The sequence below is a fragment of the Tetrao urogallus genome (assembly GCF_951394365.1).
Source record: "Tetrao urogallus genome assembly, chromosome: 5".
In the NCBI taxonomy this organism is placed as follows: domain Eukaryota; kingdom Metazoa; phylum Chordata; class Aves; order Galliformes; family Phasianidae; genus Tetrao; species Tetrao urogallus.
The window spans coordinates 50,322,583-50,349,368 of NC_136818.1; the positions used below are offsets into that span (position 1 = coordinate 50,322,583).

Consider the following 26,786-nt stretch of genomic DNA (forward strand, 5'->3'; position numbering starts at 1 on the left):
AAATTCACTTCTCCCATGTCATTATTTTGCTGTGAAGAAAAAAAGAAAGCTATCTAGTACCAGTTACAAACCAGTAAAAAAAAAAAAAAAAAAGCCATGAGAAAACAGTAGGCATTGCAGAAGATACAACAGGACAATAAAAAGTATCAGTAATACAACAGTCACCTGGAAGCCACGCTCATTTCAAAAGCTTGTACTTAGGTGGCTAAAGCTGACACACCAGTCCTGTAGAATGATCTATCTTTTTCTCTGTCCAGCCATTTGTGTACTGTGCACTCCCTGTTCCACACCAGCAAGATACAAGAAACCCTTTATTGCCTGATGTCCCACAATTATTTTCCCTTAGTAATGACTCATTTCCTTCCTTAAAAACAAACAAACAAACAAACAACCTTCATTGTGTGAAGTACTGAAATGGATGACAGCCTGGGTATGAAAACACACTATTAGAAAAAGCATCTGAACACAGCCTCTATTAACTACACAATTTGAAGCGTTTTTGTTGTGTAGTTGGTGATTTTTTTTTTCCCCACCCATTCAGCAAATCGGCTCAAAGAAAGTAATTCCAAAGCCTGTTGCTCAAGAGAAATACTCCAAAACAATGAAAGCAAGTCACATTCTTAGGTTCAGTGATTACTGAAAGGATATACCCTGCCACAAGACAGTGCTTTATTGTACTTAAAGAAAAAAACAGGAGCAGCAACTTATCACAATTCTCCACTACTGTGCAATAATGATGGAACCAATACAACATGAAAACCTGTTAGGTGAGACTGTATGACATCAGATGATCACAGCTTTATGCACCTTCTTGCTCAGGATAATTTAAAATTTTGCGGTGAGCTTGGCGCAAATACTGCTGTTGTTTGAAGTAAACCTTAAAAGCTCCTTTTATAGCAACAAAAGCAATTCCACCCTGAAATAAAAAGAGATTTTGAAAGCCTGCAAAGTTCAGCATCTTATCATTGCAAATGTTCTTTGTAAAAGAAAACTTACTTAATAGGGTGTACTTTCTAATCAAACAGCTTTTTCTTTTCAAGTTAGCTAATTAGGACAATTCCAAATGATTGTAACAGCTTTCTGTCACAATATAGCATTGCAAAGGTTCAAGTTACATATAAGGAATTACAAAATAGACCTACAGGTATTTTAAAACTTTCATCTCCTTGGGAGTTCAACACATATTCTAAAAGTCTATTATTCTATTTCAGAAACTTATGTCAAACAGTTATTTATCTGCTTTTTTTCCCCTTCTCTGAATAATTATAGATGGCATAAACAATAATGTTTTTTACCATTCCATAAACAGACTGTGGTAGAGGGTACTTGCTAAAAACAAGCATAAGGTGAAAGAAAGACAATTTATTATTTTTATAGTTTTAACCTGTGTTCATCTCAAGTCTTCAAAGTAAGGAGAAACACTAAGAAACCTTTAGCCTGAGTGAATGGTTGTAACTGCTGTTTCTTCCACTTGCTAGAATTGGGGAAAAAAAAGACTGAAGTGACAGTCACATCTACCAGGGATGCAGTTCATGAAACTCAATCTGCTTCCTCTTGAAAAGCTGCAAGCCTGAGAGGTTATTCACAAAGGAGATTTTTCTCATCTACCATTCTTCTGCCTTCATTTAAGGTGTAAGAAATATATCTTTTTACTCTTATTTCAATAAATTGACTCTTCCAAGGAGTCAGCAGAAGCTAATCTGAAAAGGCTGATAGTTCTCTAGTTTCTAGCCCTAGTTCTCACTTGCAGAGCCTGTTCTTAGAAAATACTGATTGTTCATCTACTGGTAAGATTTGCTTAGCACAGTACCAGACACAGGTTTCAGCCTTTTCCAGTTACTTTCAGTCATAGGGGAAAAAAAAGTCTCTCACATGTAACCTCACCCGCTGCCAAGGTAGACAACTTCAGGAAATCTCCTCTACCCTTAATCAAATGCCACTCTTAAGTTCTGGTTCAATTTACACTTTTTAGTTTCCTCCCACTCCACAGCACTTTACAATCCTATATAACTATTTGTATAGCAAAGAAAAAAGTATCTTACCAAGATTGTCCTTTGTAAATTTGAGTTAACACTGCTGAACATCAGCTTGCCCACTATTGTGGCAATAGTAGGGAAAACCAGAGCTCCACACAGAATACGTGTAGCAGAGACGTGATCAGCCAACGGGTTGGCCTCTGCTGGAATACGAGGAACAGGACAACCAATGCCTGAAGGGATGAGAGCAGAAAAGGAGAGAATGTAGCTACTGCCTCAAACAGAACATAGGAGGAACTAGTCCTGCCCTCCTCGGCTTCATTATAAATATACAGTGCATCAGCATAGATATTCAGTTTAATTACTTTGATAACTCACCCTCTTTTCAGCAGATATTCCATTTCAATTAAGGGACTATATTCATTTCTACTTTCAAATGAAAAACTGTTATATTTAGTAGCTTCTTTCATTACCAAAGCCTTACCTGAAACCACATTCCTGCTTCTGCTGCCCCACCTGCCTCACTAGGTACTGTATGAGCACAATCAAAATAAAACATAATAGAGGGAAGGTATAAGTACCCATACTTAAGGATGGTAAAAATTCATATCCCTGTCTCCTAGACAGAGAAACTCAAACTTGGTATTTCCTTTTAAAATTAATGCACATTACCTGGAAATATGCTGTTCAAAATTTGTAGCTTATTAGAATATTTGCGCCACAGTCTGAGCACATAGTCTTCCCAGCGAATCATCTTGCCCAGTATTAGCATGACTGGGATAGTGGGAAGTCCAATCAAAAGAAATAAAGGATCAGCTCTCTCCATAACATCAAGACCTTCTTTGTGACCAACCACCTGATAAATATGTATATAGTGGACAAACAAGAAATACAATTTTAAAAGTTTGCTTTGGGGAGGGACCGACCATGCATTTTAAGATAATAAAACCTTTCAACTGATGTACTCAGTCTTCCTTTTGCATCCTTGGCTGTTTATCAAGCATAATGCAGACAAGTGAGCTTCTTGCCCTAGTGTGAGTGTCATTAATCTTGCAACAGAAACCTGTAACACAATTCTTCACCATCTCAGCAAAAGTTTCATGTCTTTCTGCATGCATGAGTAGAAGCATAAACATCTGAAGTATGAAAACAGAAAGCTTTCCACAATGCACACAAAAACTTAAATTTTTGAATGATTAATTCTATAGTCAAATTGATTAGATCTTCCTCTTTAAAGGATAAATTGTATTTCAGGATGTTTTAATTAAAAATCTCATAATTAGGAATCCTCTACGTAAGAGAGATCACACTGTGTGCAACCAGAGGAAAAAAAATCTAATTCTTCAAACCTAGGATTTAGCCAGGTATTTATAGCAACATGAGTGTGAAGTTGTAACCACGCAGTTGCTTAACTAGACCCACAGCCTGCCTTTGCTCAAGGCCAGATTCTCATTTCAAAAGTAAAGCAACCATAGAGAGGAGTGTTTAGTTTTCCATTTTGTTATGTAGTTCTAGAGAAGCTATAAAAGATCATACAAGTTACTACAGAAAAAGGCTTAGTGTAGCAGTTTTCAGAGAGATAAGGATTAGTACATTTCACTAAATTCCAGTTTTATCCCTACAGATGCCTGCAGTGCCCTTGTAAGGGCTACAAGAACAGGATATGAGATGAGGAAATTCATAGATGTTCAATTCTGTAGTTGGGAGTGTCATCCACCGGAATGGAGGAGGTCTTGTAAGTCATTTTATATCACTCCTATATCGCCATTTGACACTGGTAGCAGGGAGACTGCATCAACTCATTTGGGCTCAAGTTGAAATGGTTATACTTTTGCTACAAGTTCCTATACAAACAGAACCAGAACCAAATACCATACAGCCACATTTTAAGCTAAGGGAAGAAAGGAGTCTTATTTTTTTTAATTTAAAAGTCCTATTTAAAAGCCTTGCTTTCAAGGCTTGTAAGATCTAGAAGAGGAAATAGACATGTACCTGCATCACTGTCACAGCTCCATATGTAACTGCTGTCCAGTATATGGAGCCCACCATTATTCCAGCTGCAGCAAATGGACATGCCTTTGAGATCAGTCGATCTGCAAGATCCAAAACGTAAACAACTGGACCTATGACAGAGGAAAAGTAAGGTTTCAAGATGCAGCTATAAGCATACTGAAGAAAGCTCTCAGCAACTGTCACAAGAAAGCTGTCACTAAACTTTATCCCACTCTAGAGCAAAAAAAAGCAAAGATTCATTCCACTGGAAAAGCGATAGGTTGCACTCAATATTTTTAGGGCTACCTCAAATATTGGAGGAAAAAAATTCTTTTCATTTAGAGCTGTTGATAATACAGTTTCACTGTTTATTGACAACTCCACTTTCAAGACTTGCACACAGCAACACATTACTCATGCCAACTTTGATAAGCAGGGCATACTCACATCTTTTCTTTTGAAGACTGCAAGAGAACCAGCAAAGCAAAAGCCACAAGTTGAAGAGTCTGAAAAGTATGCATGGAACTGAAAAGCGGCTACCACTATGACCATGATCCATGCTACTTTTGTGTTTGCCAGACTTCTAAGTATCAGTAGAACAGCAGCAATTTCATTTTTGTGTTTTACAACAAGCTCTTTAGGATATTACATGTGTTGTCAGAAAGTAAACAGTTGGTGACTACTTTTTTTGCGTACTTTTATCCCTGACAAAATTGTGATTCCCATTCCATGATTTAGTTGGCTCTGCAAGAGAACAGTGAGTGTGCTTTCAATAAAAAAAACCAAAAACAAACCAATAAAAAATACAACCACCCAATAGCAACACCAATTCTAGTCAGCTGAAGCCAGCCAATGAAAACAAGTAACAGGGACATCTCAGTGAACCAGTAGTAATATTTATCAACACTGACATTCTAGAAAAGCACTCCCAAATGCAGAGCAATATTTTGTACACCAATTGTATGGTAACACTATCCAGAGAACTGATGCAGGGATTGCAACTTTTAACTGGTGTTTGTGCATGTATCATACTGAAGACTCACAATTCAAACATATCTAGCTTATATGTAGACTTGACATAAGTAATTGTAAATAAGGCTAAGCTATGTAACAATCTAGTAGACAGTTTTGTGTAACTAACTTGGGCAGAATGTTGATTAGCCTCTTAGTCCAGCTCTGGCACAGAATCATGTTTTACCCTACTAATATACTGTAAGTTAGTTACCCTTCCATGCATCTTCTAGAACAGAATGTGCTGTTTTGATAAAAAGTCCTAGTTTTAAGGGTGGGAATCTTCTTCCTTCGCAACAGAAAACACCTCATCAGCACCCTGCTTCAAATACACCAAGTGATGTAAATTAGTCATTCAGTAGCTGACAAAGTTACAGAGTTAATGTACTCTCAAACTGAGCAACTTATTGTTGAACAGGAATGAAATTTAGTGGTTTTTTGAAGGAATGCTTCACTCAAAATATAAATTCATTGAACAACCAGTTCAACTGTATTAACAATTATGTTTAACTTTCCAGGACAAATTTAAAAGATTGCTGAAATATTTATGAGCATATTGAAATAGCAACAAGGTCATAACTGCAAGTGCTAAATACACAGTCATTGGCATATCTTGATAGCTTCCTACAGTCGCTGACAAAGTTCAGTGCACTATTTGGAAAATTTACATCATTCTATTGAAGGAGGTAAAGACAAGAGACTTCTCCACCACCTTCCCCCCCCCCGAAAAAAAAGCATCACCACAACTCCCCCAAAAACCACGTACAATCATCCTATGCTGCAAGTCCTGAAAGGTAACTTGGCAAGGTGGTATGGCAACAGCAGAAGTATAAGATAAAATATTAACAGATTGCACCCACTGATCCCAATCATGAAAGGAAGCACAGTACAGAATTTTGAGCTAAAAAAAAAAAAAAAAAAAAAAAAAAAAAGTTCCACTAAATTTTAATTATCCCTCTAGGGTGAAAATAGTAAGAAAGAAAGGCAAAACATATCTTTTAAGATGATATTAAAGAAGTACAAAAATGAAAAAATCTGACATACATGAAAGAACAAAATACAGCAATATTTTTCACGTTTCATGTGTTAAAAATAATCATGCTTTAGTAGAAGTTTGTCTGCCAAGTTTGGTTTTCCTATTTATTAAAATGAAATAATAATAATGAAACCTCTGGGTTTTAAGCAGTTCTTTTAGTATTTAAAAAACAACAAAAGGAGATACTTCACTAGGAGGAGTTTTTAGAAAGTACTCTTTCATGGAAACCTTTTTCCAGCAGTACATCAGAAGAGTCTTAACATAGATTACGTTTGTAAACCAGGGTATGTCATGGAAACTTGGTTAGCTGCTTTATCTTACCTGCTCAAGAAACTTTAGTTTTTTGAATGGCATGACACGTGATGTGTTGCTGCAACACAAGAAGGGGCTACTGCTAAGACTGCTTGAAAGGGGCGGGCTGGTATGGCTGACACCGTTGTGGGTGTGTGCTACAGGCCCCCTGATCAGGAGGAGGAGGTTGATGAGGCCTTCCACAAACAGCTGGAAGCTGTCACGATCCCAGGCGCTGGTGCTTATGGGGGACTTCAATTATCCAGATATTTGCTGGAAAAGCAATGTGGCCAGGCATGCGCGGTCCAGACGGTTCCTGCAATGTGTTGAAGACAACTTCCTGATGCAGGTGGTTGAGGAACCAACGAGGAGAGGGGTACTGCTGGACCTTATTCTCACTAATAGAGAAGGGCTTGTGAGGGAAGTAAAGGTCGGGGGTAGCTTGGGTTGCAGTGACCACGAGATGGTGGAGTTCAAGATCCTGAGTGGAAGAAGTAAAGCAAAAAGTAGGATTGCTATCCTGGACTTTAGGAGAGCAGACTTCGATCTCTTCCGGGACCTACTTGGAGCTGTCTCATGGGCTAGGGTGTTGGAAGACAAGGGGGCCTGTGAGAGCTGGTGGGCATTTAAGCAGCTCTTCTTCCAAGCTCAGGATCGGTGCGTCCCTGTGAGGAAGAAATCGGGAAAGGGTGGCAGGAGACCTGTGTAGATGAGCAAGGAGCTCGTGCACAAACTCAAAGGAAAGAAGAAAGCCCATGAAATGTGGAAAAAGGGTCTGACTACTTGGGAAGAATACAGGAATGTTGTCAGGGTCTGCAGGGATGCGACAAGGAAGGCTAAAGCCCGCCTGGAATTAAATCTGGCAAAGAGGATAAAGGATAATAAAAAAGGTTTTTTCAAGTACATTAACAGTAAAAGGAAGACTAGGGAGAATGTGGCTCCCCTGCTAAGTGACGGGGGTGTGCTGGTAACGGGGGATGCTGAGAAGGCGGAGATACTGAATGCCTTCTTTGCTTCTGTTTTCAGTGAAAAAGCTCCCACTCAGGAATCTGAGACCCTGGAGGTGAGTGAGAGGATCTGGGGAATGGAAGACCTCCCTTCTGTCAGGGAAGAGGTGGTCCGGGAGCGCCTAGGCAACACCAATGTTCACAAATCCATGGGACCTGATGGGATTCATCCACGGGTGCTGAGGGAGCTGGCAGAGGTGGTTGCTGAACCGCTTTCTGTCATCTTTGAGAAGTCTTGGAGGACGGGGGAGGTGCCTGAAGACTGGAAGATAGCCAATGTCACTCCGGTCTTCAAAAGAGGCAAGAAGGAAGACCCAGGCAATTATAGGCCAGTCAGCCTCACCTCTGTCCCTGGAAAGGTGATGGAACAGCTTGTACTGGATGTCATCTCCAGACAACTGAAAGAAGAGGAGGTTATCAGGAGTAGTCAGCACGGGTTCACAAGGGGGAGGTCGTGCTTGACCAACCTGGTAGCCTTCTATGATGTTGTCTCTGGCTGGGTGGATGGGGGGAGAGCAGTGGATGTAGTCTACCTTGATTTCAGCAAGGCATTTGATACTGTCCCCCACGACATCCTTATAACAAAGCTGAGGAAGTGTGGGATAGATGAGTGGACAGTGAGGTGGGTTGAGAACTGGCTGACTGGCAGAGCGCAGAGGGTTGTTGTTGGTGGTGCAGAGTCCGGTTGGAGGCCTGTAACTAGCGGTGTTCCTCAGGGGTCTGTGCTGGGTCTGGTCTTGTTCAACATCTTCATCAATGACCTTGATGAGGGGATAATGGCCACCCTCAGCAAGTTTGTTGATGATACAAAGTTGGGAGGATTGGCTGACACGCCTGAAGGCTGTGTTGCCATTCAGCAAGACCTGGATAGGCTGGAGAGCTGGGCAGAAAAAAACCGGATGAGGTTTAACAAAAGCAAGTGTAGAGTCTTGCATCTGGGGAGGAATAATTGCATGCACCGGTACAGGTTGGGGGATGACCTGCTGGAGGGGAGCTCTGCGGAAAGGGACCTGGGTGTCCTGGTGGATGACAGGTTGGCCATGAGCCAGCAGTGTGCCCTTGTAGCCAAAAAGGCCAATGGCTTACTGGGGTGCATTAAGAAGAACGTGGCCAGCAGGTCGAGGGAGGTGATCCTCCCCCTCTACTCTGCCCTGGTGAGGCCTCATCTGGAGTACTGCGTCCAGTTCTGGGCTCCCCAGTACAAAAAAGACAAGGATCTCTTGGAAAGAGTCCAGCGGAGGGCCACGAAGATGGTGAAGGGCCTGGAGCATCTCTCCTATGAGGAAAGGCTGAGTGAACTGGGTCTGTTCAGCCTTGGGAAGAGAAGACTGAGAGGGGACCTGATCCAGGTCTATAAATATCTAAGGTGTGGGGGGCAGAATGGTGAGGCCAGACTGTTTTCAGTGGTGAGTGGAGACAGGACAAGGGGAAACGGCTGGAAACTGCAGCATAGGAAGTTCCGCACAAACATGCGCAAGAATTTCTTTACAGTGAGGGTGACGGAGCACTGGAACAGGCTGCCCACGGAGGTCCTGGAGTCTCCTTCTCTGGAGATGTTCAAGACCTGCCTGGATGCCTACCTGTGCGACCTGGTGTAGGGAACCTGCTCTGGCAGGGGGGTTGGACTCGATGATCTCTGGAGGTCCCTTCCAACCCCTACAATTCTGTGATTCTGTGAAATCTTACTGTCTTAACTTTGCCTTGTGGGACCTTGATTGACTTACAGTAGAGTTCTGATGTAACAGTTCTGGGTTACAAAAAAGAGCTGCAAAAGGGCACAACTGTCCCATGTGCTTGAAGGACCTGAGGTCACAATGGAGGTTTGATGAACCCAAAATCATTTTCCTGGTCTGCTGTAGACTTGTGTAAAATTACATATGCCATGTTATATTTTATGCCTCCCTCGTATCTTTACCATGGAAAAAGCTGGTATTGAGAGAGAAAACATATCAAAAGATGCCTGCATGCAAGAGTTGAATAGAATCATGCAAGAATTTTATGCCAGATTTATCAGAAGCTAGGAACATTAGTATTTAGGCACCTTAGCATTCAAACAAAGGAAGCCACAAATTGCAGGAACAAATGAAAAAGCCTTTTTTTTTTCCCCCTGTGCATGCATCTTAACCAAACTACAGGCACTTCTTTTGCCCACTGCCAAAACCTTCACGTTTTGCAGTATATCTTCATTGTCCAGGTATCAACCCCACACACCAAAAGTAAAGCTAATTATCAACATTTGATGCCTTCTTCATAGCTGCCTTATAACAAAAGTGACTCAAGGACTGATAAATCAATGACTTCCTAATGAGTTATCATGCTGTTTTACATTTTCTTGACAATGGACAACATACTAGCCACTTTTCTTCCCTCTCAGCAATATGCATTGTTACTCAGAAATTTCCTTTCAGCTTAATTTTTTCAGCTCAAGGTTGTCAATAAAACAGAGGCTCCAAGCATTACAAGAAAAAAAAGAATTAGGAACAATGTACAGAAACAACCCATTATATTATGATTAAAATGATACACATCTTACCTAGCTTTGGAAATACTATTAAATATTCTGCATTGCACTGAGGACAAGCAACTCTAGCAGTACTGTTTCCTCTTTGCTTTTCATCCACCCAGCGCTGTAGACAAGTCTGATGAACCCACTTCGTAGAGCCCCTGCACCTGCAAGGTCTCACCCACTCTGCTGTCCGATCATCCTCATCGGTAGCAAAACAAACCCAGCAGCTTCTGTAATTACAGGAAGAAAAAAAGATATTTTTGCTACTTTCAAGTGCTAAACTTTCAGATGTATTTTTAGAAAAAGCATACCTAGAAATGATGCTGGTTGCTTCATTCCTAATCACCAAATACATAGGTGTTTTTCTTTTTAACCACAGTCTTGTCCTGTGGTATTAACAACATAGTATCACAGACAGCTAAGCAGATACTTTTAATACATTCTGAATTACTAATTTCAGTTTTTGATCATTTATGGGTTAAAAAGCACTGCAACTGTACTTCAGCCCTCTAATAATTAAACGCATTAAATGTTTACCTGTATTATCAAGTATCTCCTTCCACACTGAGCATTTTGTAATTTTTTTTTTAATGAAAAATGTAAGATCAATGCTGTAGTTTCAATTGGGAAAATAAATCCAAGCCTCTTACATGACAAAACCTTAAAGCAAACGATGCAATGTTACAAACCCTGTAAATAAATGCATCTAACTGCAGTTTTTATGTAGGGATGTGTAAGGTGGTTAACAAAACTTCTCCTCTCCTCTAGAATTTATTGTCAGCTGTTGACCTTCTTCCTCCCCCTTCAGGTCTCCTTGAAACAATTTCTGCCACATCACAGCTGCTCAACTATATCTCACCTTTATTGCATCACCCTCTCTTGTTTCCATCAGCACACTTTCTGTAAATCAATACACTACTACTCACAGCATTGTTCATCTTCCAGTATTGTTCTTTGCTCCTCTAATTCCACATCCAATTTAATCCTATATTCACAACTTATACTTTCATTTTTCAAGCTAAGAACTTCACAACAGAGCTAGTTAAGTCTGTGGCTGCCTATGAGGCCAAACGCATTAAAGCCACAGAAGTCTAAACCATACTCAAATAATGACAGATTATTTAATTAGCAAATATGTCCATGAGCACCTCGCAGAATAAATTATGTCCAAGTATTCTGTTAATAAGAAAATCCTCATCTTTTCCTTAACTGATTCATCTAATTTCCTTCCAGGTAATCATAACTGAAAAAACTTGAAAGACTTAAGAGACAATAACAAAATCCTTTACAGTCTTAAGCCTTTAACAATACATGAATAATGAACAGTAAATTTCTCATGTTTTTGTCATCAGCTTTATGCCTTTCCATTGACTGCATCTGTAGCTGAAAGAGCTAAAGACAACCATTTCAAAACAAGCACCTTGGCTCCTGCCACATTTTCCATTTTCTTGTACTGAATAAAATATGACCTTGATTCTTACTACTGAATGGGGGTTGCTACTCAGATGACCTGAAATAGAAAAGGCTGGCAAGGCAGAACAAAGCATTGTTTCTGATAGAAACAGAAACCTTTCTTCCTTGATGACTTTTCTACGGAGCCAAATCAATAATACTAATGTATTTTTCTATACTTGTATGGTGGAAAAAAAAAGAAAAAAGAAAAAAAAAAGGCAATTGAGAGCAGCACAACACATGAAAAGCAGACCAGTATCATTTCAGCCTGGAATATAAGATTACAAATGCCTTTTAGATATTGGTCCCCAGTACCTAAAAGTTGTCCAGACTAAAAAAATTCTATTATCAGAAAAACTAATTGCATCCATTTTATTTTCTACTAAATTCCCTTCAGGAAACCATGCATATGAAAAGCAAAGTGGATAGATAGAAAGCTGTATCAAAAATCAGAGAGCCTACACTCCAAACGTTATACAAGTAATCTAAAAATCCATAGCTTGCCTGAGAAGAAGCTTCTCCAAACCATGAATTCTGCATCACTAAGGAAGCTGCTCTCCTACAGCTTCTGATCCCCAAGGATCAGTGGCAAACACACATGAACTTCAAGTACAAACAAAAAACTTCTGAGAAGAAAATTCTTGCAAGACTTTCAGCAGGACTTAGCACGTAACCATGAGCCACAAAAACCATTTTCCTCCCATTACAGATCTTTCATAAAACACAAGAAATCTCTTCAGGAAAACGTTTCTGCACATTATAAAGTATACCATTTTACCTTGAAGTACAAATTCGCTGTTACCTTAATATCAGAACAAAGCATCCTTACTCTGCCAAGCACTGAATACTTACTACAATTGAATTTAACATCTGAAAAGGAAAAAAAAAGGCTGCTGATAGCAATGACAGCATTGCGAGCCAATGCAGTAACAGGTGAAAGCATGTACTGGGAGATGTGACTGAAAGCACTGCAATAACTGGCCATGAAAAGGCACTGTTCCAAAAGAATAACCAGAGTCGCTATTTGTAAAGCAAAGTTTTTAATACATAGACAATACTGACAGACAAAATATTACTGATTAATAGTAATAAGCTTCCAATAAACCTACTGACTACACTCTAAATACTGTAAAAGCATACATAAGTCAGAAGACCAAGATTTCAAAATTAAAGGAAGTTATGTAGCAGCACACAACATAGGCAAGCTGCTTTGCAATTCATTTCAGTAGAAGAACTCAGTAAGCTCTTTTCTCAAGAGGCAGTGAAACAATATATTGCAAGTACTCTGCTAAGCACTTCCTTTTCCTGAGTTGGAAGAAAGCAGCAGGAAGGTCTTGTGCTAGAGGGTCATTCTTTGGTCACAAGAGACTGCAAGCATGGCCTATGTTTCTGATAAAAGCTATCAAGCAGTAGTGCCGCTTACCATGAGATATGCTAGCTTAGTAATGCTTCATGGGGGAGAGCAAGAGTTAGATGCACTCAGCTGCAAAGCCTAAAGCATCATGAAGACTTCAGCAGCAGAATACATAAGACCTATGCAACACGATGGTTGAAGCTAGTTAGCAGAGGAAAATTGAGATTGCAGCAGGATTAGAGATGGAGTGCTGCTATCTCCCCTGTACTTTCCAGTTCTCCAAGAAGAAAATGCTTTCATTTTCAACCTGAGTTCTGTCTGTCAAACTCCAAAAACTCTCAGTGTCGTAAGAGAAAAAGAAGGACTCACACCAGTTGAAGAAATGAGTCCAGAAAGATAGCAGTGCAAAGCTGCTCCAGTGCACGACACCAGCTTTATATGCAGCATCATAACTTCTACCAATCTTCTTTAAGGCAGAGTGGCATAGCAGCTATATGCCAGCTGGGATCATTCAGCTAGAAAGCATCCTGTCCCCTTGAAACTAAGTGTAACTACTAAAGGAAGTTCCTGAAGGTCACATCTCTTAATATCCTGCCATCCCCGGTCAATAATATGGTGTAATGCTAAATAGAAGAGAAGATGACATAACCTTTAATACAAAAATATTTTGTCAAAAAACAGCCAGGAAAGCTTAAATAGATAATATCAGAAACAAATACATGGCCACACAACTGTGGTATCCATATAACAGCTCTGACTTCCTCTAGCCAGAGGATGGCACTGCTGAAACTAGATTTTAAGAGGCTTTTCAATAATACATATTTTGTCCTTTTAAAAAAAAGCCCACAGATGACTAAAAGCCAATAAGCAGTCAGGGAAATGCATAGAAGCAAAACAAAATAACTAGCTAGAAACCATAGCAGAGGTCTATCGATTAAGGGAAGTTAGCTTATTTCTATGCTGTGAATAATAGCTCTGATTAAGGAGAAAGTGTTTACTCTTGAGCTAACCAAACTATATAAAGGAAGAGATATAAGTAAAGGAAGTTCACAAAATCCTGCTGGCAACTTTCTAGCTTGCAGATAAAATTAAATCTTGGACTGCCAGCCACCATCTATTGTGCTCCAGTCATGCCTTACATGTATTCATGGCCTTCGCTTCTATTTAACTTGGACTAAGAAATTCCCCACAGATTTAGTTATCATACATTCAAGTACTTTTAAGTTCTCACTGGGTTTGGGGAACTATTTTACCAAAGAATCTACACTATTGGTTGAAGTAATAACCTGCAGCCTTGCTGCGGGTCTCTAAATACACAAAGAGCTGTTGCAAACATTTGTTTTATTGAAGTGGAGAGGGAAAGCAGGGCTCTCCTAAAACCGTGCAAAGGACAGATCAGGCAAAACTACTACTCATAACAAGCATCTTATTACTGAAACATAACACATTTTTACTAATTAAGCTGTCATTATTACTTTTTAGCAGCCTAGCACACACCTCCAGCGATCTAAGACACTAAGCAACGGCTAGGGGGCAGTAGCATGTGAATCTCACCATCAGGAAATAAAAAAAACAAACAAACCCAACAGTGGGGGGGTGAGGGGTGAGATCACAAAGCTTGCAGACAAATTACTTCCAAAATTGAAATATGGGTTGAACATTATTCAGAAAATGAAGGCTGAGTAAGAAGTAGCAGTAATACATAATATTACTAATATGTAATGCTACTACTGTAATAATACATGGCAAAACACCTAGCAAATTATGATTTTGAGATCATTTAAAAATACTTCCTTAGTATTCCTTTAAACATCTTAATCATGTACTAATTGTTTGCAATGTCTGAAAGCTCTGATTAGGAAAATGAAAACCAGAAAAAATTCTTTGTCTCAACTTCTCTCAGTGCTGAACTGCAGAGCAGCATGATATGCATGTATAACAGATATAGTAAGAAGCTAGATGAGATAGAATTTGTATACTAATATTTACTCTGGCTATAGAAAGCAAGGCAGGTAGCATGCTCAAGATACTACAAGAACTCCAGCTGGCAAGAGGACCACACAGTGTTCTCCAACTGGTAACACGACCTGCTATTAAGGTAGAACACCCAACTCCTGACAGGCTGAACTACCTAATTTTTACACCAACAAGAGACTGAGTAACACTTCAAAGTAGATTTAACAGTCATTCTTCCTATAATTCATCTGCAATCTACTGTACTGAATTCTTACACCAATGCCCACCCCCCAGGGACACATTACATGCTTCACTATGTGCTAAACTTTGATTTTCAACTGTTTCCATGGCTTCCAATGCACCAAATTTACTTGCCAGACAATAAAAGCATAGCAAAACAAGAAATCATATATCTGTCAAACTTCAGTCATTTGAGGCTCCCTGGGAAAAGCATTTTCAACTATACTCTTGATCACAGTCATCATGACCTGGATTCTGCACTTTGAGGAAGAAAAAAAAATTACTTGCACCATTGCTTTCAGCAGCTCAGTCAATACACTCTCCAGTTAGAGGATGACAACACTTCAGTCAAACCAACACATAAAAAATGTTGGTGAAAAAGCATTTAATAAAGAACAATGCACAGAAAATAACTCGTAACTCTCCATCTTATAATACTCAATTACTACAGATAAAGAGAGGATAGAGAAAGGATTGACTGAAAGGAAGTGCCAGTGCAGGCAGCAGAAAATGGATCTGAGACTCTAAAACACAGGAGGCTGTTTCTTAGTAAGAAGGAACTCAAAGCATGCTAAGATATTCTACTTAGATGCTCCTATTGTTTAATTACACATTCAGAGGATTCCCTAGTCAGCGTTTCCAGAAAACAGCTTTCTGACATTACCAGAGAATTAAAAATATTAGCACTGAGGCAAACCTTGATAACCAAGCAATTCTGTTTCAAGAAGCTTGCTTGGAAGTGCTGTCTGTGCACCAGGGATGGGTATCAGTGCGCAACCGCTTCATGCTTCATCAGAATCCTGTTAGCTGCACCCCCTTAGGAGCAACAACTATATTCATTTATCCTCTAGTATTGAGGAAAGAAGCACTGAGTTGACTTAAAGGAATTTAACTATTATTCCTTCAAGTTCTGAGTCAAAGGATACCAAACGTATCTCCCAGAAGACTTACTTTTCCGTAACAGAAGGTTAGCAATTACTTACATTCCTTTATCAAGCACTAACCATATCTGTGTGTTCTCAAAGATTGGTATCAAAGTATTTTTAATATGCTGTTTTAAACTGGAATGTTAAGTACAACTGTCAGTCTCAAGAATAAGATGAAAACATGTCTTTGCTCTTTTTAAAAGGCATTACATTATGTACAACAGTTTAATTTGCACTGGAGGAAGTACAAGAGAAACTGCATGACAAGAATACTAATACTGGTGTTTGTGGTACATGTAAAAATTAGGTGGTAGGTGTTATAAACATCAGAAGCAACATAGATAGAGAACAGAACTTTGACATTCCTGAAATTGTAGCTGTCTCAACATTAAACCACTACTGTGACAAGCAAATGATAAAAGATAAGAAATACAAACTTTGATTCCATTCACAGTCTGCATTTTATGCAAGTTCAAACTTCTGCATCAATTCTGTTAAATATCTGAGGTGCGGGGGCATAGTGGTGAGGCCAGTCTCTTTTCAGTGGTATGTGGAGACAGGACAAGGGGAAATGGACATAAGCTGCAGCATAAGAAGTTCCTCACGAATGTGCATAAGAGCTTCTTTACAGTGAGGGTGATGGAGCACTGGAACAGGCTGCCCACGGAGGTCCTGGAGTCTCCTCTGGAGATGTTCAAGACTCGCCTGGATGCCTACCTGTGCGACCTGCTGTAGGGAACCTGCTTTGGCAGGGGGGTTGGTCTCGATGATCTCCAGAGGTCCCTTCCAACCCCTACAATTCTGTGATTTTCCAGCATCACACAGCTAATGTAAGAATGAAACAATCTTTGGATACAGTACAGTTAAAAGTAAACATATCAGCACTACCTTTATCAGTTAAAAACCGAGCTTATGGCTGTCCACATTCCATTCTTAGTTCCATGATTAAAGCAGTTTTTTCTATTATGTTCTTCCAAACAAAGCAGAAATAAAATAGAAAGTGGGGTCTCAAAGCTGCAAAAATTGGCAGGAAGTCTTCAAGCAAATGGCTTTGAATTCAATAGCTTATGTAACAGATGCTATTACTCAAGTTATTTTTTCAGTTTATAACTTCTACTTTTATTATAGAATTTACAGTATGTGAGAGAGCAAATGAAAAGTCCTAGAAGAGACAGTCATCTTTTATCTTCCTAATATTCATAATGAAAATTGAAGAATGAAACTTTGAAGTCACAAAAAAAAATCTCAATTCAGTATGGATTTTAAACCCCAAGAAGAGAGATGGCTGGGAGGCAATGGCTTTAGGAACAGCTACTCATATTTGGCATTGGTATTGAAAATCTGGAAGAATATTTACTAAATGCAAACCAGACTTCAAGGTGTCTGAACATAACATTAAGTAACTCTCCCCAGCACTCTCAAGCTGACTGCATGACTCACCAGCAGAACAATCATAAGCACTCAGCACATGGCCTTCCTAATAGCATCCTTCACAGAAGGCTATCTTATGCTGACACGTTTCAATCCAACATAAAATGCTGACTTTTAAACAAAGTATTCAGGTGCCAAGTGGGAGCTTTTGTTAACAGGAAAAACAAATGAGGGGAGAGCAGGAAGCAACTAAAGACACTACAGCTTTAAAAGAGAAGGACTATTCCACATTTTCATGCATAGGACTCCCTGTCCTCTCTACAGCAAAGCACCAATGAACATTTGATATATTCACTGCCACTCAAAGTTTTCTTTTAAAAACCTTCTGAAAGTAGTACTTTAATCTTGTAGAGTTGTTTTCTTTCCCCTGAAATTATACATATTAAAATAGTTACTTGGTGTATTTGTATTAGTTGACACAAGTTTTCACTTCAACAAGCACTGCAAGCCACCATACCAAGGGAAACAATCACAGCTAAGCACTATTACAGAGATCTAAGAAGCTATCAATAAGATCTTTCATTCAGCTTCTTAGATGTAGTAGATGAATACTGTTTGAACGCCCTGGAAATATATATGAGGTACTAAGATTTTCAGTACCAAAGATGATAAACAGCATCTTGGGAGTTTCCTAACCCTAAAATCAGAGAGCTAATTTCCTACTGTCTGCAGGTAGAAATAAACTGTTAAGCCATTAAGTTTAAAATATTCAAGTTTGTATATAAGCCTATCAAAGCAGATGTCAATATGGAAATGCTACACACATAAGACAGAAGTCTCAAGGTTAAAATAGCTTAACATCCTGATGCTTTTACACAGATGGGCAAAAGACCTTCTGAAGGTCTGCAATCAGTTTTCATTTATCTTTGCTGATAAAACAAGGAAGCATTACTTTCAGAGCAGTCCTTGTATAATGGAGGAAGAAGTGGTCTTGAAAAATAGCATTTTGCAGCTGACAATTTGGTCTATGAAATAGTGCTATTGTGCTACTGTGTGAAATAGTGTTATTCTGCACGTGTTATATTTTCCATGAAAATAAATAGGAAGCATTGCTTTCAGAGTGACCTACATGCTTAAAAGATAAAGTTACTAATCAAACCTAGTCCAATCAAACCAAAATCTGACAAAGTTCAACTGCTTATCTTCCAACATTAGCTAGGAAGAACAAAAGAGTCTGAAGCATGCACAAAGCAGCCAGAACACCTAACAAGGGATAAACAAGGCAACATTTACAAGTGTTCAGTTGGAAGAACTACCGTTAAACAGTGCCAAGACAGGAAGTTCATAGTGCCTAACTGAAAGAAGAAGAAAAAACCTTCCTTCTTCTTTAGCCTATTTTAAAAGTGATATTTAAAAAGACAAAAAGGACTCAGTTTGCAATACTGGCATACCAAGTACAATACTTCCATTGTAAATGTTCAAGACCCTCATACCACTGTGAGTACAGTATTTCTGTGTTATTTCCTCTTGCATTCACGGTGTAGCAACCCTTCACTTCAGCTAATTATAAAGTCCTTAGCTAGAAATTTCAAGTAAGGAATTCATTACACTGTGACAGCTTTTTATTAGAAAGGTATCATTTTTTAGAAATGTGGTTCCGACTAAAATTATGCAGGAAAAATACCAAGAAGAATGCACAAGAAGAATGCCACACAGATGTACAACCTAGGAGCCAAGTAAAGAAAGCCAGATGTTATCTCTCACAAATACATATTGAAGAACTTGATTTAAGAGATATCACCCTTGCATACAAAGTAGTGCATACATTCAGATCTACAGCAATAACTTATTCCTGAGACAACAGTACTTCACCATTCTCTGCGAATTCTCAGTGATACCACCTAGGTATCAGGAGAAAAAAAAAAAAAAAAAAAAAAAAAAAAAAAAAAAAAAATCTCTCCTCTCACTGAGAAGTGTTAGACACCAAAGAAAGTCTTATTCACTGAAAAGCTATTTTCTGCATCCTTCACTACAAGATTTCAGTTTGATTTAAGAGTATGTGCTCTGTGTGCAATGACAATACATTAACTCACAAGCTTTTCTGTATGCACTTGTTACTGCTACCCAGCGCAACAACTATCTGTCATTAGCATCAACAATAACAGCATGAAAGAAAAGGAACTTCTGCCCTTCAGAATCCCTACAAAGGAGTCATTCACAGGTTATGTCCTCTAACATAATTCACATCTAATGATGTGAAATACTGAAATGTTTTTCTTGATCATCACTACATACAACATAAAAGCAGTTATGCATGATTTTGAGAAACACCAGATGAAGGAACAAGAAAGTTTCTTGTAACGTAACCACACTCCATAACACCAGTACATAATAGAAAACTTACCCTGACTGCATTTTGAGGTCTTGTTTACTCCAAGATCCTTCTACTTGTACTGTACCAAGTCCTGAGTTAAATACAAATCCTGTATACTCGGCACCTTCTTACCATTCCCATCCATTGTTTCCCACAGCGCTGTTTCTAAAGCTTCCTATACTGAGTGCAACAAGCTTGCATGAAAGCTGTGGTCTTTCTTCATGCCTTCCTCTATGCTTCCTAAGTACTTCAAACTTTTTCCCTATTGTCCTTATTGTTAAGCAAGCCATGAACGCCTTCCAATTATTTCAGATTATCAACTGTTATTCCAAATTTACTGGGAAGTATTTGGATACGTCCTTTCAGCTTTGTGAAACTGTAGTTCACAAGAACATGAAACGTGCATCAAACCGCAGATATCCACATCCAATTGAAGAACAGTGAACTGGTTTGGCTGCTAATTAACCAACTTCCTTTTTAGTAAACGCTCACCTAAACCTTTCCTTACTTTTCTACATGCCATTTGGTTTTGACAGTTTTTCATGAACAGTAAGCTTTGCTAATACTGGGAAGACCCTAAAGGGGAAAAAAAGAAAAGAAAAAAAAAAAAAATATCTAAGTTTGAAAGAAAAAAACCTGCAAAGACATCACAAAAGATTCTAGATTCTTGCGTATCACAGTCCCAAATGCTGATATGAGCACAAAAGAAAAGCTTCAGTTTTATTAGGCAGAGTCATCTAATTACATCAATTTACTGTTTGCAACACAGATAAATACCACCTCAGACATTTCCCACTGAATTAGGGCCTCATGTTATGTTAAAATTGCCACAGACAGCAGGGCAGCCATTCAGAACATAATGATTTGTTAGACATCCAAAATAACGAAATACTACATATCATCAGACTATGAATTCCAGGATGAAGATGAAATTTAGTTTCAGGTGTGCAACATTCTTCCTGATCTTCCTCATTCTTCTTCCTTTCTACACAACAGCTTTACCATCCTCCTCCTGCTCATTTGTCATCCTTAACCGTCTTCCTTTTTAGACTTGATATTCACAGGAAGTAAAATAGAATACCTCCCTTACAGCGCTTCTTAAAAAAAAAAAAAAAAAAAAAAAAAAAAAAAACCTATCTCTTTCTGTTACTTCTTGCAAAAATGTTTCCAGTTCCTGACTCTTAGCCTCCTTAACAACACTTCCCAGATTTCTAAAACATCAACAATAAGCTTTTCCTCTTCCTCTGTCCCCCCAGCAAATTATTTATAGTTTTTTGTTTTGTTTTTTTGCATCGGACTGAAGTTCCTTATCCTCACCTTCAAGGCAGAGCAAGCTCTGTCCTTGCCTCCCAGAGTTTGTCCCTCCATCACCTGCCTGATAACAGCCTGTATTTTACTAAAATCCTCTTTCCTTACAGAAGTAAAATAAATAAATAAATAAATAAATAAATAAATCACAACATCAGAGTTCAGTGAGGTCTTTCTCCCTTTTCCCCAGATTTTTGTGATGAAAAGCGTGATGGGTTTATCAGTAGAGAATAGATTCCTTATGGGCTCCCACCTTCAGAAGCACTGTGCTGTTGTGTCGCCTATACGTGCGGCTCTCAAGTGCTTCCTGGATGACTCAATGCCCCACAGTGGGAACCTCAAATTCTCAGCAGAACAGGGTGAAAGTGCTTTGTGTGCAAACACACGTAATCAGAGGAAGCAAACGTAATAAGAGCAAACGCCTTTTCTCCCTTAGAATTAAGTCAGAGGAGTTTACAGGTCGGACTTCTTAGCAACTCAAAAAAGAAACTACACGCTCCTCCAAAACAGACAAAGGTAGTAACAAAGCCCACAAGGCCCGGCTAAACACACGTCGCCTTTCAACGCTTCGACGAACGCTCCCGACGCCGCGTTACCTCCCGCAGCGTCAGGAAGCGGGCAGCCCCCTGCACCGCGCCGCTCTCCCCGCAGCCCGCTCCAGCCACGCCACGGCCGAGCTTAACGCGGCCCGCACGACCCGAGCATCAAAAGCCACGGCGAACCCACACATACGCAACCGCCCCCGGCCGGCCCGAGCCTCCCGGAGCCGGTCCTCCCGTACCTGTCCATGGTCTGCGGCAACGCCAGGCCCGTCTGCTCCGACATGGCTCCAACAGCCGAGGGCCCGCGGCCTGACAAAGGGGCCCAGCGCGGGGGAAGCCGCGCGTCACGCCGGGAGAAAGCGGGGCCGTGCAGCGGGGCCGCCCCCCGCCACGCGCCTCCCTCGGCGGGCGGGACGCGGCGCGCGGAGGGCGCTACGCACGCACGGCGCGGCCCAGAGCCGCCGCGGCGCCGAGATGAAAGGCGGCGGTGCCTCTGTGAGGTAAAGGCCGAGCGCAACCGCGACGCCCGTCCCCGCCCTCTTCCCAGCGCGCCTGCGCTCAGCAGGCAGTTGAGACGGCCAGGCACGCCGGGAAGTGTAGTCCCGCCGCCTCCGGGGGCTTTAAAGGTCCCGCGGGGCGCCGCATCTCCTTGTCCATCTCCCTTTCTATGCCGCTTTTCGCCTCTGCCGCCTAACCGCTGCCCGGCACCGCGCGCGGGGCAGGTAGGAGCCGCGCTCGCGTAGAGGGCTCCGACGGGGGACGGTCAGCGCCGTGCCCGGCACCGCGCCCGCCGCTCCGGCACAGGGTCACCGAGCGGAGGGCGGCGGGAAGGGCCCTTGCGCCTCCGCTCTCCCTCGCGCGGAGCGGCCGTCGCGCACCGCAGCCCCTCCCTCACGGCGGCGGCTGAGGGTACCGCGCGGCGCTGCTGCTGCGGGAGAGGAGCTGGGAAGGAGCTGCCGCCACCCGGCCGGCAGGTGCAGCCTCTGCCCCGGGGGAGAGAGGGCTCGCGCGGTGCTGGGGAAGGGCTGCGATCGCGTTGTGTGCTTGTGGCGGCCGTTGGCACCCTGAGCGAGCTGTGGGGCGGCTGGTGGTAGTGCAGCGCTTCCACTGCTGCTCGTAACCGTGGAGTGTAAGTCCTTGAGGGCTTTGAAAATCCATTCTATATTCTGAAGTCGATATGCAGTAGCGCAGCATAAGAAGCTGGGACTTCTGAGTCTGAAAAGCCTTTATGGAACAAAGGGACAGACAGCACCTGAGGGTTGCTGCTTCTTGTCCCCCTGGGGCCCTCTCCTGCTCTTTCCTCAGCCCAGATGTGCACGTATTGGCACGTGTGGAGAAGTTCTGCATGTTGTGCTTCCCACGCAAAGGGCAGAGGTGTTGTTTGCAGAAACGCTTACTACAGTTCCAATTCTTAGGAAGGTTGGTGGGTAAAGATCAGATTTAGGTCTTTCTTCTCGAGTTTTGATGGATGTGTATATACATATCTAATAACTGCTGTGTGTAGCCAGTCCTCAAAATCTTGTGTCAGTTGTATCTTGCTGTATTATGCTTCATTTGCTGTACAAGGTGGTGGCTTTCTGGGCCAGCTCCACACCTGCGCACCCTCTTCAGCACACATCAGTTCTTGCTTGAGATGAGCAGAATTTGCCTGGTAGCTCTGTGCAGCTGCGGAGATCAGGTAGGACAAGAAGGAGCCTGCAGTGAATGTACTTCATCCTTTGACCCTGCTGTCATAGCTAAGGGGAAATCAGTCTGGTTTTGGGTCTTTGATGGGAGAAAAATCTTGTAAAATATGTGTTTAAAAAAAAAAAAAGTGGAGGGCTGCACTGTTGTCAGATTACAGAACAAACGTGTAAGTTGGTTATGCAGTTGGACCCAAATTTATGTACATTATTCTGTTTTTGCTATTGCTTTGTGCCTGATATTATTTTTCTCAGATTTTATTTTCCATTTTTCTTTTATTATCTGGACTTAGACTTACAAGCTGTATTCTATACATAGAATAAGGACAGTGTTGTCTGTTTCCTGATTACCAAAGCTATCATCAGCAGGAGTGCCAAAGCAGTTACATTTTGGTAATTTTTTCCTACAGAAAGTATCTACAGAAGCAAGTAGGAAGAGGGCAGCATGCTGACATCCTGTCCGAGAAAATTTATTTTTAACTTTGTCTTAGGACAGTAAAATTCAATTTTACTTGCAGCACTGGGAAGTCTTGTGCGTACAGTAGGCTGAGTAAACCATGTAGGCGTGGCTTCCTGGAAGAGAACCTAATACCCACTTTCCCAATTACAGCTGCTTGTGAAATATTAGAGCAGTACTGGTTACCAGAGTCTGTGATTCCTGGACTTCATCTGGAACAAATGCATTGTCTATTGGCCAAAGTACTGATCAGATAGGCCAGACAAATGCTTAGGTTTTATGCATTTATTCTGAAACCTTACAAATGAAAGGAAGGAAGTCTATTTAATTTCTGGGATTTGTACAGCTTCTGTGTTTTGGTTTTGGGGCAGGGAGGATAAGCTAGTTGCCTGCCATTTAGGATAAGGCTATGAGGTTGTGATCAGCAGCAATGAGTTTGGGCAATAGTTACCCAAAGAAATGTGACTGGAATCCATCATCACCTGGCTACTATATGAAGCTTGAGAACAGTCTCTCACAAAGAAGGCTTCTTTGCCCCCTGCCAGGGAGGGAGGGATGACAAAAGCGGTTGAGACATGTGTATTGGGTCACGTGGTAAACACTTGGCAGGTGTGTACATCATATTTCCTTGTAAATATGCAATATAGAAAAACATGACAGACCTCGTAACATCCTATGAATAGCTTAAAAATCCCCAAATCTAAAAACTGATTTGTGTCTTTTTCAATCTTCAAGACTTTGTTGGGCAGCTTTAGGTATGGAATCTCAATTTGTCCTCTCAGAAAGAAAATGTGGTATTAAAATACATAAATAACCAACAGTTTCTAAGTTTGAAAGAACTCTCCTTATTCCCCGACAGAACAAAAGTTGTCATTCCATCCTCATCTCTTCCCTCTACCAGGACTGGATATGCAGCTGCCCCATTCAAATGCTTTCTTTATTCTCCCCAACAGTCTCCTTCAATTCACTCTTCCTATCCCCCTTTACTGTTCCTTTTCTTTCTACTTTTTATTACAGTGACAGTTTATATCTTAAACCTCAGACTGGCTCTTGCAGCTTTTTTTTTTATTATTATTTTTACATTGTTGTTTTCCATACCATCCCTAAATGGAGTCCTCATTGTTCTGTCTCTCTGATGGTTGTGCTGATTCATTTGGTCCTCTCTCGCCTTCACCCAATGGGAGCTGCATTTGAGCCTGGAGGGGACTCCCTGAGGAGGACTCCCTTTTGCCAATGTGAAGTGTAGGATGAGGACTGCTACCACTTGGGATTTGGCAGAACTCAGCCTCACTGGTGCCAGCTGGAGGTGGCAGCCATTTTGAATTAAATAAGACCACACACTTGAAGAGAAGTACAGAATTAAATGAAAACTATGAAAAATAATATAAGCTGCTTAGAGCTATCAGATTTATATCAGAAAGTCACATTTTAAAACATTAAATTGTTTGATAACAAACTTGCAGAGATTTCATTAAGCTTGTTAAGGTAACTGATAAACAATTAACATTAGAATAGCATGGAGTATATTAAATATTTACCTGTCCATTTCAGCAGCACTGCTTTAGCACATTCTTTTCATTTGACAGCACTGAAGCTGTTGGAATTATTCACTATTTTAAACAAAGCTAGGCAATCTGGCAATATGAAAGCATTCTCTTTATTCAATAGTGCATTATAACTGCATATGAAAAATAAATGTCAAGATCACTTTATATTTCATATTTGCTTGATTCTGTCTTTCTAAATGCAAGGAGCCCTCCATTAAATTCAAATGAGATATATGTAAACTGAGAAAAATGTTTCTACAATAAAACTAAGTTTTTCAGTAATGTACTTTAACCTTCAAGTTAGTTGGAGAATTCACTTTGTGACAGAAAGACTGGCATGGGTTTTTAGCTATAGAAGGCGTAAATTACTTCATAATGAATTTCATCAAACAAAAACGCACTCAGTACAATCTTAGCTAAGTTAGCTAGGCTTACTTGAGCTTTTCTTACATTTGTTTCTTTGGAGTTGGCCCAGGTCAAGAAATTCAGGTATCAGATTGAATGAAGCTTTTGTTTCCTGATACAGCTGTTGTTACTATCTTTTAACTTCCAATTACAAAACAGTTGGCTGGTAGGGGAAAAAAAAAAAAAAAAAAAAAAGCTTCTGGTAGCTAATGGATCAAAAGACTCCATTAAACCTTGAATTTCTTTGGTTAAGTAGCATTTCTGTTTGTGACTGACTGTCATGATTACTTTCATTATCTTAATATTTGATCTGCAAATGAAGCTGTCTTCTGTCTCCTTTCACATCAGTCTTCACAGCATCTGCAGGGAGCAAGAAGGGACATAAAGGAGGGCTGCACAGTGACCAGGGCTAGCCCTGTACTAGCTAAGGTTTCAACAAATGAGACATTTTCAGCTGCTGTCAGAAAGCAATTTTCCTGGCCTTTAATGATTCAGAGCAGTGCAAACAGGTTAGAGCAAGTGTTCAGAGACTCTTGATTACAGCATTAATTCAAGGCGAGTGGACCACACACTCCAGCATAAATAGACAGCAGAAAGCAAAATACAGGGGTAATTTAGCAAGCCGTTTTCAAATACGCTCATTTATCTTTCTCAGAGTTCAGCCACAAAGCTGGGCATATTTCATCTTCGAAAAGACAGCCTGAAGCTTTACGAAACGCTGATAGTTTCACATTTCAGATTTCTGCTATGTGATTTTCATACAAGTGTTAGCATTCCTTTTCCAGAATTATTGATATCATTGATTATCCAGAACAATTAATGGATCAGCATAAGATGGAATACAAAGGCCTGCAGACTAAATTCTGAAAACTGTCTGACCTATAACATCAAAATGAGATTCATTCCTTTCAATCTGTGTACTGAAGTAGGAGATATGTGGATGGTGGTTGTGGAAGGAAGGTAGCTAAAATGAGGAGCTGCAGTATGGAGTGGATGTGGTGGTAAATAGTAAAGTATTTGTCTGCCTTTTTATTTTTTCCTGTGTAGGGTTATTACTATTTTCCTTCTTTAAAGGATTTGAAGTTATAACAGTAGCTCAGTAATGAAGAAACAGTAATTTGCAATTTGGAAGGTATTCATATCATACAGCCCACGTGCTGATTTTTGTTTTGAAGTTTCATACTTGCCCTATTTGTGTTTCAGTTGGAATGCTTTTAGAACTGGTGTTGTGACAAGTGGCTCCTTAATGTTTTCTACATCTAAGTAATGTGGCACCATCCCGTTTGTAATAGTGGTGATGGTTTTTCATAGATGATAAGCCTTGTAAATAATTCCTTGTACGTAAATTTGGAG

The 26,786-nt window shown here is 40.5% G+C and overlaps 1 protein-coding gene across 1 annotated transcript; it reads right to left on the reverse strand.

The window, feature by feature from the left end:
• Positions 1 to 799: 799 nt before the first annotated feature.
• On the reverse strand, positions 800 to 21,625 carry MARCHF5 (membrane associated ring-CH-type finger 5; the record flags this gene model as incomplete). Its single annotated transcript, XM_079536292.1, has 6 exons — positions 800 to 916; positions 2,043 to 2,209; positions 2,649 to 2,832; positions 3,969 to 4,099; positions 9,847 to 10,049; positions 21,582 to 21,625. The coding sequence occupies 6 exons, from the start codon at positions 21,623 to 21,625 to the stop codon at positions 800 to 802; spliced, it is 846 nt and encodes a 281-aa protein (XP_079392418.1).
• Positions 21,626 to 26,786: the final 5,161 nt, after the last annotated feature.